The 18870-nt window shown below is 42.7% G+C and overlaps 1 protein-coding gene and 1 pseudogene across 3 annotated transcripts in view; one reads left to right on the forward strand and one right to left on the reverse strand.

The window, feature by feature from the left end:
- The window catches only part of EIF2B3 (eukaryotic translation initiation factor 2B subunit gamma), an 83658-nt gene that overhangs the window by 54012 nt on the left and 10776 nt on the right, over positions 1-18870 (forward strand). For all 3 annotated transcript variants that reach the window (XM_054720736.1, XM_054720735.1, XM_054720737.1), the window contains 4 exons: positions 7264-7391; positions 8731-8921; positions 11697-11774; positions 12279-12427. In XM_054720736.1, the coding sequence (XP_054576711.1) occupies positions 7264-7391; positions 8731-8921; positions 11697-11774; positions 12279-12427 (546 nt within the window). The remainder of the gene's footprint in view (positions 1-7263; positions 7392-8730; positions 8922-11696; positions 11775-12278; positions 12428-18870) is intronic.
- On the reverse strand, positions 6520-6871 carry LOC103294796 (60S ribosomal protein L36-like; annotated as a pseudogene).

Genomic DNA, 18870 nt, shown 5'->3' on the forward strand with positions numbered 1-18870 from the left:
CATGGCCAGTCTTGTTTTATACCCATCTACACAGCATCACACCAGGTTATTTTAAAGCAAGTCATTATAATATCATTTCATCTGTAATTATTTCAGTTGAATTATCGGTAAATATTTCAGTATGTATCTCTAAAACATAAACAGTATTTTCATGTTTTAAACAAAGACCTTAATACCATTATAACTCCCCCCACAAAAAACAAGAAAACTAACATTGCTTCCTTAATACTACCAAATGGGATTATAGCTTTTGGTGTCTGGATACCAGGATAACAGTATCTCCTTTGTAGCTCTTTTGGCCACCAAAAGTAGCTGTTCCCACACCTGGCAAGTATTGTGCAGTGATATGTCCCTTAAGGACGAGCCTGAATTTGGTGGTTTTGTGGCTTCTAGTCAGAAACTCTGCCAAATAGGACTTTCTCAGAACCTGCTGAAATAGAGGGTGATTCAGAGCCTCAACTCAAACTGCCTCCCCATTTCAAGATCTGCTAAAGATACCCTCATCTCTTTCTTCCCCCCATCTACCCTTCACTTCTCAGAGTTGTTGGGAATAAAATCATTATATTGAAAATTGACAAATTTCAATATATTAGGAAAAACGTAAAGACATAGCAGGACAAATTAGAATGGTATTCGAGGGAGATTCTTTATTCCTGGCTGAAATAGTGGAGGTCTTACCTGAAATTTGTGGAAGATAGGATTGAGTAGGTTGGTGGGAGCAGCATGCAGAAGACCTTGAAAGCTAAGCAGGGAGTTATAGATCTTTAAACAGAATAGTCCCATATGGAATGAGCAATGATGTAACCTGGCAGGAGAACATAGATGATTCTGGGTGGGAAAGAGAATCCTCCAAGGGAAGTAAGAGTCATTTATAATTATCTAGCTATGGTGTGATGACTTATTTAGGGATGGAAAGGAAAAAGTAAATCTAGGAGATGCAACTTCAAGAAAAGACTGCTTTAGCAATCTTTGTTATTTTTCACCTATGAAAGTTAACATATTCTGCCCTGTGCCTTTTTTAGTTGTTGGCATGTTATTTTTTCCACCAAAATTCTTTGAAATTAGATACCTACCTGGATTTGTAAGGCATTCAGTATACAGGGGTGGACAAAAGCAGGTTAACAGTTATACATACAGGAAACACAGTTTATTCTTGATTATTCTTTTTTTATTATTCTTGTATTATTTATGTATTATTTTCCATACGAGCAACTGTAAACCTACTTTTGCTCACCCCTATATGTTTGTTGAATGGAAGGAAAGGAAATGTACTAACAGTTCAAATAGCAGAAGTAATTTGGTACATCAGCAATGAAAAAAGAGATAAGGATTTCGGCAGTTGACTAAGTTAAAAAAAAAAGTATTTTGTCTACTCTTTGCTAATATATTCCAATTACTTTTCAGAAAATATTTTACCAGTTTATATTCTGACTCCCTTTGTTTGAGAGTAACTATCATCTCAAAGCACCCTTATTAGTAATGAGAATTATTTTAAACTGCTAATTTGATTGGGGGTTAGAAATTGCAACTTGTTTTAATTTTTATTTCTTTAAAAATATTTTTATGTTTCTTGAACATTTATATCTATTTAGGCTATTAATCCTTTGTTCTATTGGTAGCAATTATTTTTTCTTTTTAACTTGGTGAGTTGTTTCTTTACTGCTAGTAGTCAAGTCTGTTGTTCTCCTTTGTGATTTCTTATTTCTTAGGGGCTTATAATTTCATGAGGCGGGTGTTTCTGGGAAGGTTGTGTATAAGAGGAAAGGGAGAGAGTGAGGTTGCCTGGGTCCAGGGCAGTGAGTGGACCCAGCTGCCAGTCTTCGGCCCCAAGGTCAGGATGTTCACAATGGTTGTTCACAGCGGCCTGTCCCACTTCTTACAGCTTTGAGCTGTCTCTACTTTGAGTAGGAAACAGGAAGAATACTTTTGGCCTCCATTATGCTGCTAAGCCAAGTGCATTAAGGGAATTGACCTGATATTCAGTACCAGCAGAGGCAGGTGGGAACTGGCAGGACTGCTTCATGTCCTCTCCTCACATCACTGGCTGATCTCCTTAAAGGGCTCTGCCTAAAGGGGCTGTGTGCCAAGGCTTGTTTGCTTGCCTCTTGCAGTGACAGTTTTGTTTGGTCCGTAATGTAAATGTCATGGCTCTGAAATCCCCCAGCTGTCCATGCTTTGTTATTTCTTCAAAGGAACTGACTTGTTTTCCACCAGAGGGGGCCAAGGAACATTTGCTACCCACACTGGTTTGATGCATTAAAGGGGAGAAAAAGAGCCAAAAGCAAATGTTGTTTCATTCTTTGTATTCATATGGAAATTTTTAATCTCCATCAAAGGATCAGAAGAAAAATCACATTGAAATTCAATACAGGAGCTTCCAGCTTACACCGAATTTTTCAAAGATGTTTGACTTGATCCTTTACAAAATGACAAAAACCATGAACTGTGTAGCTTCAGGGTTTATAATTTTACCCTCCTCAGCCTCTGCCTCTGTCTTGCCTTCCTACCTATACTCCATCTGTGTGGTCCTGTATCAGCCTGCAGAGCTTCTTTGAATGGGAATTGAGGGTGGAGGGAGTATACTAGTAGAGCAGCAATCAGGTTTATAGAGCTGTTTTTAGAGTCTTGTTACTGGTCTCCCTGACTTTAGTCTCCTTATTCCAGGCCTATTTCCACTGCTGCCAGAATTATCTTACTAAGAAATAAAACTGATCATGTCATTTTCCTGCTTAAAAACTACCACAAAAAGCTTCCATGGTCTGCCTCCCTTATTACCTAATCAGCCTCATCTCCTTCTACCCTTCTCCACTGGATTATGACTTATTTTAAGTCAGAAACTATATATTTCAAAGGCCTAGCACAGTTACTGGCATATTAATAGATGCTTGTTAAATGCTAAATAAATTAATTCATGATTTAAAGTTCTAACAAGGTCACAGTGTGAGAGAGAAAATTAAAAATTATGTGCAAATCTTTCATCCCTCTGTGCTTTCATTTCCTTTGCTCGGTAAAAATCAAACGTGTACTCACTGTACTAAGGATCAGGTCCCTTCATCCCTGTTACAGATTCCTGTCTCAATAACCCATCAGGAAGCACCATGCTTCCTGAGACCCAAAAAGGACAAATGAAGGAGAGTTCAAAAGCTTAGTCAAAGTTACCTACTATTTGTAATGTAATGCAATGTAAAAATAGTGCTGGAATTTTTTTGCTTCTGGAAGTTCTTTTATACATTGACCTTTGATCTTAATTTCTGTAAGTAATGTCCTAGACCTAATGTGATTACATAAAAGTAAACTGAAGTTAACTTTGTTGTAGAAATTCTTTGATAGCCATCCTATCTAATAAAGAGGGAATATGCTAATTGCTGCCCTACCCTCAAAGATGGCGGCGCCCACAGCCAATAAGGAGGGATATGCTAATTGACTGTCCCGCCCTCAAATATGGCAGCGCCCACAGCCAATAAGGAGGGAATATGCTACTTGACTGTCCCGCCCTCAAATATGGCAGCGCCCACAGCCAATAAGGGGGGATATGCTAATTGACTGTCCCGTCCTCAAAGATGGCAGCACCCACAGCCAATAAGGAGAGAATATGCTAATTGACTGTCCTGCCCTCAAAGATGGTGGCGCCCACAGCCAATAAGGAGGGAATATGCTAATTGACTGTCACGCCCTCAACTATGGCGGCTCCCACAGCCACAAGATGGCAGCGCCCAGTTCACATGCCTGCCTTTGGAGTCCCCCAGTCTCTTCATCCCCCCAGCTGCCCAGGGCCCGCCCAAGGTGCAGGCAAGCCTCAGATGGTGGCTGCCCAGCCGCCTAGAGCCGCCCAAGGCTCAGGTAACCAGGGCTGGTTGAGGCTTGCTCTGCCAGCAGTGGTTGAAGCAGAGGTGTGATGGGGCATCACCTTCCCCTGATCACCGGGTCACCTCCCGCCCCTGAGGGCTCCGGGACTGTGAGGGGGCAGGCTGGGCTGAGGGATTCCCCCTCCAGTGCATGAATTTTCATGTACCGGGCCTCTAGTTGGTAAATAAGTAAAACTGTTGTAATATGAGGGAGCCCACTCTTTTTTGTTGTTGTTTAAAATATTACATATGTTGCCTTTTTCCCCGATTGCCCCCCACCCCCACCCCAGTTTCTGTGTCCATTGGTTATGCTAATATGCATGCATACAAGTCCTTTGGTTGATCTCTTACCCCCCTCCTTTGCTTTCTCTCTGAGGTTGGACTGTCTGTTCAGTGTTTCTTAGTCTCTGGATCTATTTTTGTTCATCAGTTTATGTTGTTCATTATATCCCACATATGAGTGAGATCATGTGATATTTATCTTTCTCCAGGAGCCCACTCTTAAGTAGATGGAAGTGTTACTGGACGAGACCAGCCCAGAGTGGGTCTGCCTCAGGCTGGCCTATAGTGCATAGGTTCTTGACTTCGTGCAGGAAAGATTTCACAATACAAGTTCAGGTGACTTTGAGAGTATGTTTATTAAAGCTGGGGACAGTGAAACAAAGGAAGGACTTGGGGTAAAAGAAGCAACAGGAGAGAGTCTAAGCAGTGCTCTGCTGTGGCTCCCTAGAAGCATTATAGGAAAGAAGTGAGCCAAGGTCAGGCTACTGTTATCTCACAGGGAAGTCAGAGGAAAGGGGGTCCTTGGAGACAGTATCATGGGTTAGCCCAGGATGAGCTGTCACTACCCACTGCTTCCCTGGTTGGCAAGTCTTATGAAGACCCTTAAAGTTTAGGAGGAAGTAAAAAGTTCATGCCCAAGAAGGGTCATGGGCGTACTCCAGAGAGAGCCCACACTGGGTCTTTATCTTGAAGGTTTTTATCTTTCTTCTGGGGCAAGAATTTTAGGGAATGGGTTTCAGTACAATATTCATTAGTTTTCCAGGTACCTTTTTAATATGCTGATGCATCAAAATAGTGTATAGGAAAGTTTGGCATTATTATTTGGTCTGCTTTACTGTTTTACTTTTATCTTGGGTCTGTCTGACTTTAATGGGATTTTTGTTACTTGTTCCCCTGATTTCATCTGTCCTTGAGTTTGGCTGGCACAAATGGCATTAATTGGGTCTCTGTTCTCTATCTCCCTGACCAGGGTGATTTAAGGTATGTATTCTCTGGTTAAGGAGGAGAGGTATAAACCATTTGCTCTCAAGTATCCTTGGTTGGGGAAGATAAGGTCTTGCAATTCACTAGCTGGCTGTAAGTTGTTCAAATTGTTTGGTCTTATTTAGTTCTCTTGTTTCAGTTTTCCCATTCCACTTGCCCAGGAATTTTCCTAGCTTCTTACGATCCTGTCTCAGAAGAATGAAATCTGCATGGGAAGTACTTACTAGTGTTTAAATGGATTTTAAATTTATAAATTCTGAATCAAACCAGGAGAGCCGTTTCATAGAAGCTAATAAAAAATAAGAGAGACAAGAAACTTAAAGAATGGCTTAAATTTGTAGAATTCAATAATTTGCATAAAGAATAAAAGAATCTCCCATAGTCTCTCTACTGACAGGAAGGAAAGAGCAGAAATCTTGTATACAGTCTTTGAATAACACATCTGTTATTATGGGGGAGATGGGGTCAGGTAGGGATTCATCCCCAAACAGATTAAAAGATGAAAAATATGATGAGCTCCATAGTTGCAAAAATATATTTTTTTAATAAAATTCAATACCCATTCATTGATGAAAACTCTTAACAAATTTAGGAATAAAAGAGAACTTCCTTAATCTGATAAAAGATATATTTTTTAAAAGTGTATAACATGTGCCAACTATTAGCTATAAAGCATGAAGACCAATATCTACACATAGAAGACCACCAATAAATGATAGCTTTGATGATGAAAAATATAACTGTAACAATCATCAGTCTAAGTGATAAAATATTAGAATTCTTTTTAAAATAAAAAACAAATAAGGATGACTGCTATCAGTGCTTTTACTCAGCCAATATGGTAAAATAGGGAAAATAAAATATATAGTGATTAGAAAGGAAGAAAAAAAATTGTTGTTCTCATAGTTGGTATGATTGTCAGAATCTACAGATAAAGGCAATTGGCTATAAGATCAAAATAGAGAAGTTGAATTCCTATAAACTTGCAATAAGAAGAAAATAATTATTTAAAAGAAACTGATGAGCAAAATAGATCCAAAGACACAAAAGCGTGGAACAGACTATCGGATCTCAGAGGGAAGGCGGGGGTGGGTGAGTAGGTGGATGGGAAGAGATCAACCAAAGAACTTGTATGCAGATATGCATAACCCATGGACACAGACAATAGGGTGGTGAAGAGGGGGGGGAATGGGGAGGCTAGAAAGGGTCAGTAGGGGAAAAAGCAGGACATCTGTAATACTTTCAACAATAAAGATTTTTTTTAAAAAAAATTAATAAAAGATACCATTTATAATACCAACAAAAATATACGATACTTAGGATTAATCTAACAGAAGATAAACAAAGCCTTTATGGAGAAAGTTTTGTTTTGTTTGTTTGTGGGGGTTTTTTGGTGTTTTTTCCCGGGTTTCTGAACAGGTTTTATTATACAGACAGGGGGTGGGGCTCAGTCCTTCTCGGCTGCTGCCTTCCTCATGGCTGCAAGGACATTGCTCAGCTCCTCTCTCTTCCTCTTGGCACGAATGTGTGTCCCCACCCTTTTCTTGATGAATTTCAGGGCCCTCTTGTCCTTAGAGACCTTGAGCAGCTCCAAGGCACGACGCTCATAGGGGGCAAAGCCACACACCTCTCGGATCATGTCCCGAACGAACTTGGTGTTCGCCTCGGCTTGCTCACGTTCTTGGTCACCTTGTGGCCCTTGTTGAGGCCCACGGCCATGGGGTAGCGCAGAGCCACGGCTGCTGCTCCTCAATGTCTGCCGCAGCGGAAGGCGAGAAAGTTTTTTAAACAACTTCTTTCAAAAGATCAGAGCATTCTACCTTCTCCCGCATAATTGCCAGTTAATAGTCAAGGCACCATGTTAAAATACACACACTCATACACACATGCATGTGCACATATGCCATGTAGATTGGGGCTTCGTGAAAGACTGTTTTCTGCATAGATCACGGGAAGGGAGTCCCAGATTCAGTATACTACCTAAAGCTGATAGAGAACTTAGGTCCACTGCTTCTCCTCATGCCACGTTTTATCTCTGTCAGTCCCAAGGTGGCCTGACAGGAAGGAATTTAGCTTTTCCTTGGATGCAGTTTTTAATCCCTATGGATTTAGACAGTCAGATTCCTCATATTTGACCACTCTTTCTTCCTAGGTCAATCACGTCCATCCGGAGTGAACTGATTCCATACCTAGTAAGAAAACAGTTTTCCTCAGCTTCCTCCCAACAAGGACAAGAGGAAAAAGAGGAGGATCTAAAGAAAAAGGAGCTGAAGCCCTTAGGTCAGTACTTGGGTTGGTGCAATGAGGTTGTAGTAGCAGCATCTTTGGAAAGAGTGGCTGGGCAGCCTACTGGTTTTTGTCTAGCCACCTGGTAAGACAGGCTAGCTGTTGCCACTCTCTGAGCTCTGGGTAAGCTTGCTCAAGCAGATCCTGTCACTGTGCTCTTCAGGGACAAGCTAATCATGTCTCAGGTTCACTCTCTAGACCAGTGATGGGCAACCTTTTGAGCCTGGTGTGTCAAACTTCGCCAAAAAACTGAGCATAACTCGGGTAGTGTGTCACTTTGAGGAAAAAACTAACTCCAAGACTCTAGTCGCAAATGTTTCATCCTCAGGAGCAGCAAATGTTTCATCCTTGGCATGTGGCCGCGTGTCATCAGAAATGGCTGTCATAGGTTCACCATCACTGCTCTAGACCGCGTGTCATAGGTTCGCCATCACTGCTCTAGGCCATTCTTTAGATCCTCACTAGACCATTTTACCTTTTAAACTCTTCCCACCACTTCTCAGTTCCCCTGTTTTCTAGGCTCTGGGCAGCCCCACTCCTGACTAAACTCAGCCTCTCTGTCAAGGGAGGAAAGATGTACAAGTACAGTCCAACCAGAGGTCTCCTTTCCAGGGTGCAAGGGCGAGGTCTGTCTTGTTTGCTCTCATATCCCTACCTAAAAATATATATTTATCAAATGAATTATTAGCTCTGTGACCTGAGGGAGGTTACTCAGTCCTCTTTTGTTTTTTAAACCAGTACATTTTATTTGACTTTAGACTGCATACGCCCCAATTTGTCTCAGTTGTGATACGTAGATGGATTTAGATTGCTTTTGGTGTGCTCAGTCTTCTAAACCCCAGTTTTTGTATCATAAAATAAAAGATCCCAAATTATTACTCTAAGAGTTGAAAAACTGGAGCCCAGCTACTCTGGCTCTTAGTCCTGTGCTATTTCCGTCCTGGTACAACTTCCAGATATATAATAGAGGCTAGCCCCACAATATGGCGGGTCACTAAAACCTGGACACTTGCTTGTGTTACTTCATGATTTACAAGAGTCACCTATTTCTTTTTCCCCTTAGTAGTGCTTGGTTATTGGTCAAATTTGCTTTCGGAAGTCTTTTAAAGCATTTTTGTTTCATACAATATTTCAAACATACAAGAAAGCACATTGCCTCTTTTAATTTTACTTAGTCTTTCAAGTTTTAGTGGGATTTTCCCAGGGTCCATGCTACATGGGTGGGTTCCATGGGGAGAGGTGTGAAGTTTGCCCTCTTTCAAAACTTACTGAGTCTATATCTCCTCTGTCATCTCTCTCATTCATTTGCTCGGTTTGGGTGTTTGTTCTGAAGATATTTACAGTTTTATGAAAGAAAACAATGCAATGACCTTTGCTCCCTATGATGGCTGCTGGAATGCCTGTCGAGGAGACAAGTGGGAAGACTTGTCCAGATCACGGGTGCGCTGCTATGTCCACATCATGAAAGAGGGGCTCTGCCTTCGATTGAGTACCCTGGGACTCTACATAGAAGCAAACAGACAGGTGAGAGGAGGGGTCTAGAAGAGAAGTCATGGGAGCTCCTTCCCTAGAAACAGACTGAGTCTTTTGTCTTATTTATTCACTAGAGGCCCAGTGCATGAAAATTCATGCACTGGAGGTGGGGGGGTCCCTCAGCCTGGCCTGCCCCCCTCTCACAGTCCAGGAGCCCTCAGGGGCGGGAGGCGACCCGGCAAGGGGAAGGTGACGCCCCATCACACCTCTGCTGCTGCCACTGCCGGCAGCGTGAGCCTCGGGCGGCCCTGGGCAGCTGGGCAGCCACCATCTGAGGCTTGCCTGCACCATCAGCCGGCCCTGGGTGGGGGGGTGCTGAGGGGACTGGGGGACTCTGGAGGCAGGCGCGCAGAGCGGCCAGGCCCACCTGGGGTTGGGCCTGGCCTTACCTCACGCCTGCCACCCTGGCAGGGCTGAGGGGACTGGGCATCTTGTGGCTGTGGGCACCACCATCTTTGAGGGCGTGGCATTCAATTAGCATATTCCCTCCTTATTGGCTGTGGGTGCTGCCATATTTGCAATTGTGTGAGGGTCAATTAGCATATTCCCTCTTTATTAGATAGGGTTAGGTAGACCGTGACTTGTTCAGAATCCCTTTTACGCCTAAGGTTGAGAAAGACCTGGACTGTCAGGCGAGACCATTGGGGTTCCCGGGTACAGCAAAAGTGGCAGCAGAGGGCCTGGTCCATAGAGGCAGAGCCTCTGTGACTCTAAAAAGAGGCTAAGATCTCCAGGAAGGCTAATCTATGGCCTCTGGGTTCAGCAGCTCTCCCCTATTCTGCTCAGCAGGGGGATATGTACAGTACTTTATGAACAAGCAGATAAATACTGCATAATAAGTCCTGTGGTGACATAAACACAGGCACACAGAGGCTTTCCTAAGAAAGTGAAGGAACAGAGTATAGAGTAGCCAGATGGCAACACCTCAAGGAAGGAACATGTAAGAAATGCCTGGAAACAGCATTAGAGGGTAAGGAGTCTTGTCAACCCCCTTTTTTAACCCTGAGGTTTATGAGATACAGAGAATGAGTAACTTATTTTGAAGGGGAAGCAGTGCCATGAAAGACAAGCCAGGTTTTAGTTTAGTTTAGGGATGCAGAGAGGGACAGAGAAGAGGCTAAGGGTATAGGGGAGCTCTTATTGTAGCAGTCACAGGAGGAAGGTTTTCGGAGAGGGGCAAGATGAGACCATGAAAAGAAACACAGAGCAGTAAGGGATTGAAATGAGAATAGGAGCTCTGGTTGGTTTGGCTTAGTGGGTAGAGCATCAGCCGAGGGACCGAAGGGTCCCGGGTTTGATTCCGGTCAAGTGCACATGCCCAGGTTTCGGATTTGGTCATTTGTCGTGGCCTGCAGGAGGCAGCCGATTGATGTTTCTCTCCCTCTCTCTTCCTTTCTGAAATAATAAAAATAAAAAATAAATAAAAATAGAAAAAGATAAATGATTGAGGGAACCACATTAGAATGACATTCAAGAACAGGGTCAAGATGATGAAAAGATTAGCTGTTGACATGGTTCCTGGTAGAATCTTGTGAAAACTGTCAGTGCACGTATAAGCTGGGGAGGGATGGAGAGGCAGGTAGAGTGATTAAAGTTGCTGGAGCCGAAACCGGTTTGGCTCAGTGGATAGAGCGTCGGCCTGCGGACTGAAAGGTCCCAGGTTCGATTCCGGTCAAGGGCATGTACCTTGGTTGCGGGCACATCCCCAGTAGGGGGTGTGCAAGAGGCAGCTGATCGATGTTTCTCTCTCATCGATGTTTCTAACTCTCTATCCCTCTCTCTTCCTCTCTGTAAAAAATCAATAAAATATATATTTAAAAAATAAAAAAAAAGTTGCTGGAAACTGGGATTAGGATTTAGTCCAAAGAAAATCTAGCTCAGGAATCTTCAGAACCCACACCAGCCCCAGACCCCAAGCTGGCTTCAGCCAAAATTGGTTATAGATCTAAAGGAATCCAGGCCAGAGAGTTTATGAGAAATCACAACTAATTCCATGTTGACTCAGGGCAGTCTTGGATAAAGTTAGCCCCAATATAGGGTCAGAGCTATTAGAAAGCTTCCAAGATTTTTAGTTTCTTTCTTCAGACTATGATTAGTCTGTCAGACCGGTCAAAAGCAGGTCCATGAACAGCCTGAGGCTAGAGAAGTATCCTCTGAAGTGACAGCAAAGGCTGTGCAGCCAGCAGGCCTGATTGGCTTTGGTTGAAGTGTAATAGAGAAGATCTCCATTCTCCTAACCTTTTTTGTTTTCTCAAACTGGAGAGAGAATGGTGGAAACTTTCCCATCAGCATTTTATTTTGACTGATGAAGAACATGGGTGCTTTCTCAGGGTCTGTCCTGATTATGAAATTTGTGTAATACTGCTCCTATTCTCACCTCATGCATGGCCACAGTGGTCAGGAAGTGAGCAAGAACCTAGGATAACTATGGTCAGGACTCAGGATGCTCCTTGCCCTCCTTAGGCCTCCTCTCCCAAGTGCTGCCTGGGTATGTGAAAGGTTTATCTCAACACCTCCCAGCTGAGGGACATGGCATTACTTTCAGGGACGATACTCTCAGCTCAGAAACTGAGATAAGACCATCTAGAAGCTGCTGCGTAAATAACCCTTGTCCCATGGAAAATGCAACAGCCTCCTGCTCTGCCTCATCCAGATAGGAAGCTGTGGCTGAAAACTCCCACATCTCTGACTGGGCATTGGGTTCTACCTAAGGTGCTTTCGGCTGTTTTCTGGTCTTACTTTAATGGCCAAACCTCTTTCCTTAAGGTGCCCAAATTGCTACCTCTTCTTTGTCCAGAAGAATCACTGGTTCATTCATCAGCCCAGATTGTCAACAAACACTTGGTAAGTACTAGCTTGGGCAGGGCAGGTATGGGATGATCTCTGGGTGCATTGAGGCTTGTTCTAGTGAAGCTAGATAGGGCTCTCAAGCCCAGAACCTCATTAGCCCCAGGGAAATCCCAGCTGGGTTTTGGTTATAAAATTTCACCTTGGGCTAGAATCTGCCTGGAGAGGTGCTGACCCCAACTACACAAACCCTATAAGGAAAGTCCATTATAGTCCTGGGACTCAGACAAAGGAGCTTTCCATCTCTCTCCTTCCTCTTACCCCGATTTGAGCACTGTCTCTAAGAGAGCATATCTATATACCCAAGTGCATGAGAGTGTAAGTTTGAGTTGGTCTCAGAGGTATTACGTGACTTGTGACCCTAAGAAATACTGATGATGGTTTCTCTTGCTGAAGTATCCCTGGGAAAATATCCTATTCGGCCCCAGCTCAAGGGATCTGGGGGGCTAATTTGCATTTGGCTAAGATGAATGGATAGAATTTTATATTTGCCTTTTGCAGGTTGGAGTTGACTGCCTCATTGGGCCAGATACACAGATTGGAGAGAAGTCATCCATTAAGCACTCGGTTATTGGTTCATCTTGTGTCATAAGAGATAGAGTGACTATCACCAGTTGCCTTCTCATGAACTCAGTCACCGTGGAGGAAGGGTATGTTTCCCCTTGTGCCCACTTGAGACAAGGCCCCTGGTACCACTCAGAGGCTTGGGGCCCAGTACAGCCTAGGAAAGGGATCAGCTTGGGGAAGGGAAGAAAAGCAAAAGGACGAAATAGTCTCTGAAAGCATTTCTAACAGTCTTCTCATACTTATGATATTTGGTCCTGGAAGAAACTACTCTCTCCTTCTTTGATATCCTGCTTGATGGGTGGCCTCAGTAGTGAACCACTGGCAATGCTGGGATGACACTGTACCAATATCTAAGGGTCACCTTCCCTTATCTTAATATTCCGAGAAGCCCTGAAGAAGGCAGAGGCCTAGGAAGAGAGGACATATAAACCACACACCATTTTTGATGGAGAGCTTCTCTGTTACTAATTATGGAGAATATTCCCCCATTTTGAGATCCTATAGTGTCTTAAAAAATCTTGGTTTATGAACAACCTGTACTTGGAGTAAGAAAACATGAATGATATTTAATAGCATTCTTCCTCTGTATTGAACTCAGGTTTTTGCTTATATAAAAAACAAGCATAGGTGATAACAGAGGAAGGATACCAAATCAGTGATTTTCAGACTTTTTAGAAAGATTAAAAAAAAAAAAAAAGGTTTTCAGACTTTTTCTTAAGGTAACTCTTATGCAGAAACTCAGTATTTAAGAGTGATAAAAGCACAGTGGTTTGGAATACAATGGGGGAGGGATGCTTGTCCTTCTTATAGGATGTGAAGCAGATCTATAAAACAAATTTTGAAGACCACTAGGCCTGATCAGCCTGAGTTTGATTCTGCTCACACATCTGTTGATTTCTCTGTCCAGTAACTGATAAGAGAGAAGTATAGGGGAAGACTGCAAGGCTGGTGAAAGCTAAACTTCTCACAGCTGCCAGTGAGAGTTGGGAGAAGCATTTTGGGAAGAGAAGCTGCATAGAGATAGTGCTGAAGGTTAAGCCTTTGCTGTTTAGAAAGAATGACTGATGGAAAACAATAGGCAGGATTTAGGGAGGAAGTGCCATGATAAAAAACCAGGAACACTGGAGACCACGGGATGTTGGCCACCAAGATCTGTCCTTCCCCGAGCCCACAACCTGGCTTGACTTTCAGAACCTTGCAACCAGCCCTCAGCCTTCAGCCAAAGTTTGGAAGAATCTTCTCTGGTGAATCCAATCAGCCCAAGATGAAAAACCTAAATTTATTTACATCAGAGATTACTAACAGCCCAGTGAAATCACCCTGTAGTGACAAATTTCATTCATGTTTCTATTTTTTTTAAACATATATTTTATTGATTTTTTACAGAGAGGAAGGGAGAGGGAGAGAGAGTTAGAAACATTGATGAGAGAGAAACATCCATCAGCTGCCTCCTGCACACCCCCTACTGGGGATGTGCCCGCAACCAAGGTACGTGCCCTTGACCAGAATCGAACCTGGGACCCTTGAGTCCGCAGGCCGACTCTCTATCCACTGAGGCAAACCGGTTAGGGCTCATTCATGTTTCTAGAGCTTCCAATCAGCTTTTTAGAATTCTCCCCTAAATATAGAGACATAATCAAAGATTACCAGAGACCTAAAGAAAGCTTCTATCATGAAAGAGAGACACCACATCAAACAAATAGAAAACAGCAACTGGGAAGAAACAGAGGCTCTGCAGGGAGAGAAAAATACTTTCAAGTAACCTGTCATTTCAAAGAAAAGGAAAAAGAACCCTAGGCAATTAAAAATATAACATTTTCTTATTTTAGAAATATCTCCTCATTTTGATCTTAGCTCAGATTTCACCATTTAAGAAGAGGCTTTGCTTACTATCCTATCAGCAGTAATCTGTCCCAGTACTCTCCATTACATCAACCTGTTTTATATCCTTTGTAGCATTTTTACTGTCTGGCCTTAAGAAGTACACATTGGCGCTGGTTAGAGTGTTGTCCCGATACACTGGTCAGGGCACATACAAGAAGAAACCAATGAATGCATAAATAAGTAGAACAAATCAATGTTTCTCTCTCTCTCTCTCTCTCTCTCTCTCTCTCTCTCTCTCTCTCTTTCTTTTTCTCTCTCTTCCTCCCTCTCTCTAAAAAATCAATAAATAAATAGCCCGGCCAGTGTGGTTCAGTGGTTGAGCATCGACCTATGAACCAGGAGGTCATGGTTCGATTCCCCTATGGGGATTGAGCCTGTCATGCCTGGGTTGCAGAGCTCAATCCCCAGTAGGGGGCATGCAGAAGACAGCCATCCAGTGATTCTCTCTCATCAATGTTTCTGTCTCTCTCCCTCTCCCTTCCTCTCTGAAATCATACAAATATATTTAGAAGTAAAATAAATAAATAAATAAATAAGTACAAATTGGTAGCTACAAAATAGTCATGGGGATGTAAAGTAAAGGATAAGGAATATAGTCAATAATATTATAATAACTATGGTGCCAGGTGAGTACTGGAAATATTGGTGGGAACACTTTGTAATATGATTGTCTAACCACTATGCTGTACACCTGAAACTGATAGAAAATAATATTGAATGTAAACTAATTTAAAATAAAAATTTAAAAAGAGGTCCTAAACTAAGGCAATAGCAGTGGAGATGGAAAGGAGAAATAATAAGGTGATAAACACTATAAAACATGGTGACTGCCTAAATATGTGAGGTAAAAGAGCAAGAAATCAAGATGCCCACGTTTTGCTTGAGCAATAAAGTTTCTCGTGTGCTAGTCACTAAGATAGAAATCAATAGAGGAGGAGCAAGATTTGCAGGGTGGTAAGCAGGGGAATGATGAGTTCCACTTGGGACAAGTTGCATTCATGGCAGGCAGCCTTGATGTGCAGGACTGGAGCTCAGGAAAGAAGCCTGTGCAAAGTACAGATTTGGGAATGGTTGGCATAGAAGTGGTAACATAAGATCACTCAGGGATAGTGTGTGGCATTAGAGCAGGAAGACAATAGGCAGGATTTAGGGAGGAAGTGCCATAATAAAAAACCAGTGCATGGCACATAGAATGTTAGCTGTTACTTTATTATCAGCACCATTACTTGATCTCATTTCACGGAGGTAGCATGTTACCAGCATTGTCTTTCTAAAGGATATCTCTACTCTTATCCCTGTCCTATTAAAAAAAAAAAACCTTTGAAAACTGTCCATTACCTTTATAGAATAAAGTTTGAACTTCAAGATTTCTCATGATGTAGTTCCAGCACTGAGTCCTGGAATGTTAGAGTGAGATGGGGCCTTAGAAGTCTTCCAGCTCAACTCCTGCATTTTTACAGATAAATAAATTGTGGCATTCTAAACGTTTTTTTCTCCTTACACCCCTGCCACTCCATGCCCCATTCTAGATTCCTGTGTGAGACTGACACACCTCACCATTCTTTTGAAAACCAGAACTGCACTAGCCTTTATCCATTGATCACCTGGTTCCAGAGTAGCTCATGAGGCTTTGTCACTTCCACTCTCTGTATCATCTTGCCTTAGACCTGCCAGGGAAACAGTGCCATAACTTTACCATTTACTCTAACCAGCAATCTCTCCCTCCCTTCCTGTGGGTGGGCAGACAAAGCATCAGCTCTCTAGCACCTCTTTCAAGTCCAGTGTTAGTGTCCTGAATTGACATGAAGAGACTTGGTGAGAAAACCAAGGCTACCTAAGAAACTCCAGCTTGCTTATATGAGAGAAGTTCATGGAAAAGGCCTGCATAATAGCCCAGAGCCAATTACTGTTTTGGAGGAGGTATAATTCTGGATGGCCTAATAAAATTTCTAGCTGGGGAAACAATAAAGGTTTAGATGGCGACTACTGCTATTTTTACAGCTAAAAATGTTGAGGTAATCCTGGCCAGTTTTTCTCAATGGTTAGAGCATCAGACCAAAGGGTCACGGGTTCAATTCCCGGTCAAGGGCACATAGCTCAGTTGCAGGCTTAGTCCCCAGCCCTAGTTGGGGTGCATGCAGGAGGCAACCAATCGATGTGTCTCTCTCACATCAATGTTTCTCTCTCTCTCTCTTTCTTCTCTTTCTCTCTCTCTCTCTCTCTCTCTCTCTCTCTCTCTCTCTCTCTCTCTTTCTTTCTTTCTCTCCTCTCCCCCACTCCTCCTGCCTCCTGCCTCCCCTCCACTCTCTAAAAAAAACAAGTTGAAGTAAAGCTATAGCCCACATGGATTTAATGATAAGATCAGACATCCTAAATCCCATATGAACTTTCCCCCATTATTTTCAAGTCATTTAGTCTTAATTATTTATGGTAAAAGTGGGAAAGGTAATTAAATTGCAGTCGTGTGAGATTTGATTACTCTGCTGCTATTACATCTGGACTGATTGGTAGAGTAGGAATATGAATTTGTCCAGAAGATTTTCTCATATTCTTTGTTTGCTTGTCTCTACCAGCAGTAGTGAACTGCTGAGGCTTTCTGGACAGTGGCTTGGACACCTGCCCAAGGTCCTCAGGGCTTGAGGGATGCTAATAGGACCACCTTGGGGAAGGTGTAGGCGAGACTGTGCAGAGACGGCTCCTGCCTGTCTTTCTCATTTTCTACCACTTCCAATTTATATGACAGCTGATGCTTAGCAATCCAAAGTCTAGTGAAAAGTTCATTGTCAAGACTTCAGTGTCAGTCTGTGTTCGGCATCTTTGGCCCTCTAGTCCATCTGCATTTCCTCTTAGTCCAAGGTGAATGACCCAAGCTGTAGTCTAGGATAGTACCTTCACATGTAGACAGTCCAGGAAGCCAGGTTTTCACCTAGATTTTCCATGCTTTCAGCAGCAAGTGCAGCCCTCAGAGCCAAACAAGATGCTACTGCTGCTCATTGTTACCCTGAATGTTCTCTTCACCTACACTCAACTGACTGCCCTGCCCATTGGGTCCCTTACTTTTCTACTATCCTTCATTCCTGACATTCATTCTGCCTGAATTGCCTCTCTCTACAGATCTTTTTTCTTTTTTTTTTTTTTTAATATATTTTATTGATTTTTTACAGAGAGGAAGAGAAAGGGATAGAGAGTTAGAAACATCGATCAGCTGCCTCTTGCACACCCCCTACTGGGGATGTGCCCGCAACCAAGGTACATGCCCTTGACCGGAATCGAACCTGGGACCCTTCAGTCCCCAGGCCGACGCTCTATCCACTGAGCCAAACCGGTTTTGGCTCTCTACAGATCTTTATCTGTAGAAATCCTACCCATCTTTCAAGCTACATATTCTGGCTCCTACATATTCTAGCAACCTTCTTGAATTGTCCTAGCCAGAAATTATTTTCCTCACTTCTGTGTTCCCTAGGTGCCCATAACACTTAACTTATGTTCACATGGCACTAAACTGCCTCTTTCTTTTTTCATCAACAAGACTATAAATTTCTTGAATACAGAAATACTTCTTATATGTATTTGTATTTCTTAACTTCTAGTGCTGTACATTTTCTATACTAGATACTGTGTAAGTACTTACTGAATTAAAAATAGAGATCCCTGGTTTAAATCCCTGTACTATATTTGGCTGAGTATCTGTCAAGAGAGCCCTGTCTACTTCTAGAAAAAGATCTGAGTGAGTACTTCACTCCTTGAAACTCAACAAAATGAAAACACTAGATAACTGCCACCTACCCATACACAGACTAAAGAATATCTGTCAAACACAATAAAATTTAGATCCTACCCACCCTGGCCAGGTGACTCAGTTGGAGCATCATCTTGTACACCTAAAGGTCAAGGAGTTCGATCCTGGTCAGGGCACATACCTAGGTTTCAGGTTTGATCCCCAGTCGGGGTGCATATGGAAGGCAACCGATCGATATTTCTTGATGTTTCTCTCTCCCTTCCTCCCTCCTACTTTCCCTCTCTCCCTTCTTCCCTCCCTCCCTCCATCCCTCAACATATCTGGTGAGGATTTAAACAAAAATCACTGAGCTAAGGTTAGGAGGCTCTGGTAGCTAGGAAGATATGGATGACTCAGCCATAATCTTTAGGCTGAAGTAGTGAGTCAGACCTTTAGTCACATGTCTAGAAAAGGTTATGAGTAAATATAGAAAGCCTGCCAACTAATCCCCAGAGAAGAACCTGCCTATCCTCAGAGTTACTGAGAAGTTTCATGGCTCTTTGCCAAATACTGCCAAGTCAACACCTGAGGCAGAAGCCCATGACACAGAGAGTCACCACTGTGTAAGCTTGGGCACATTGCTTAACCCCTGTGAGCCTCAATTTTCTCTGTAAAAATTAGAGTAAATACCACTACCCTACAGGTTTGCTAAAAGGATTAAGTTACATAATGAGTATAAAGTGCTTTGTGTATGGCGTGGTGTGCCTGGCCAAGCAATAATCTTACCATAGATCTCTGTGTTTTCTCATGGCCTCCTCTCCATTGAAGCATTAGGGTTAGCAGGATAATTTACCAAGACCTACAATTGTGCTTAAAATTTAACCCCACCAAGGAGAAATGAGGACTAAAACCCCATTAATCGCC

This window comes from Eptesicus fuscus, chromosome 9 (genome assembly GCF_027574615.1).
Source record: "Eptesicus fuscus isolate TK198812 chromosome 9, DD_ASM_mEF_20220401, whole genome shotgun sequence".
In the NCBI taxonomy this organism is placed as follows: domain Eukaryota; kingdom Metazoa; phylum Chordata; class Mammalia; order Chiroptera; family Vespertilionidae; genus Eptesicus; species Eptesicus fuscus.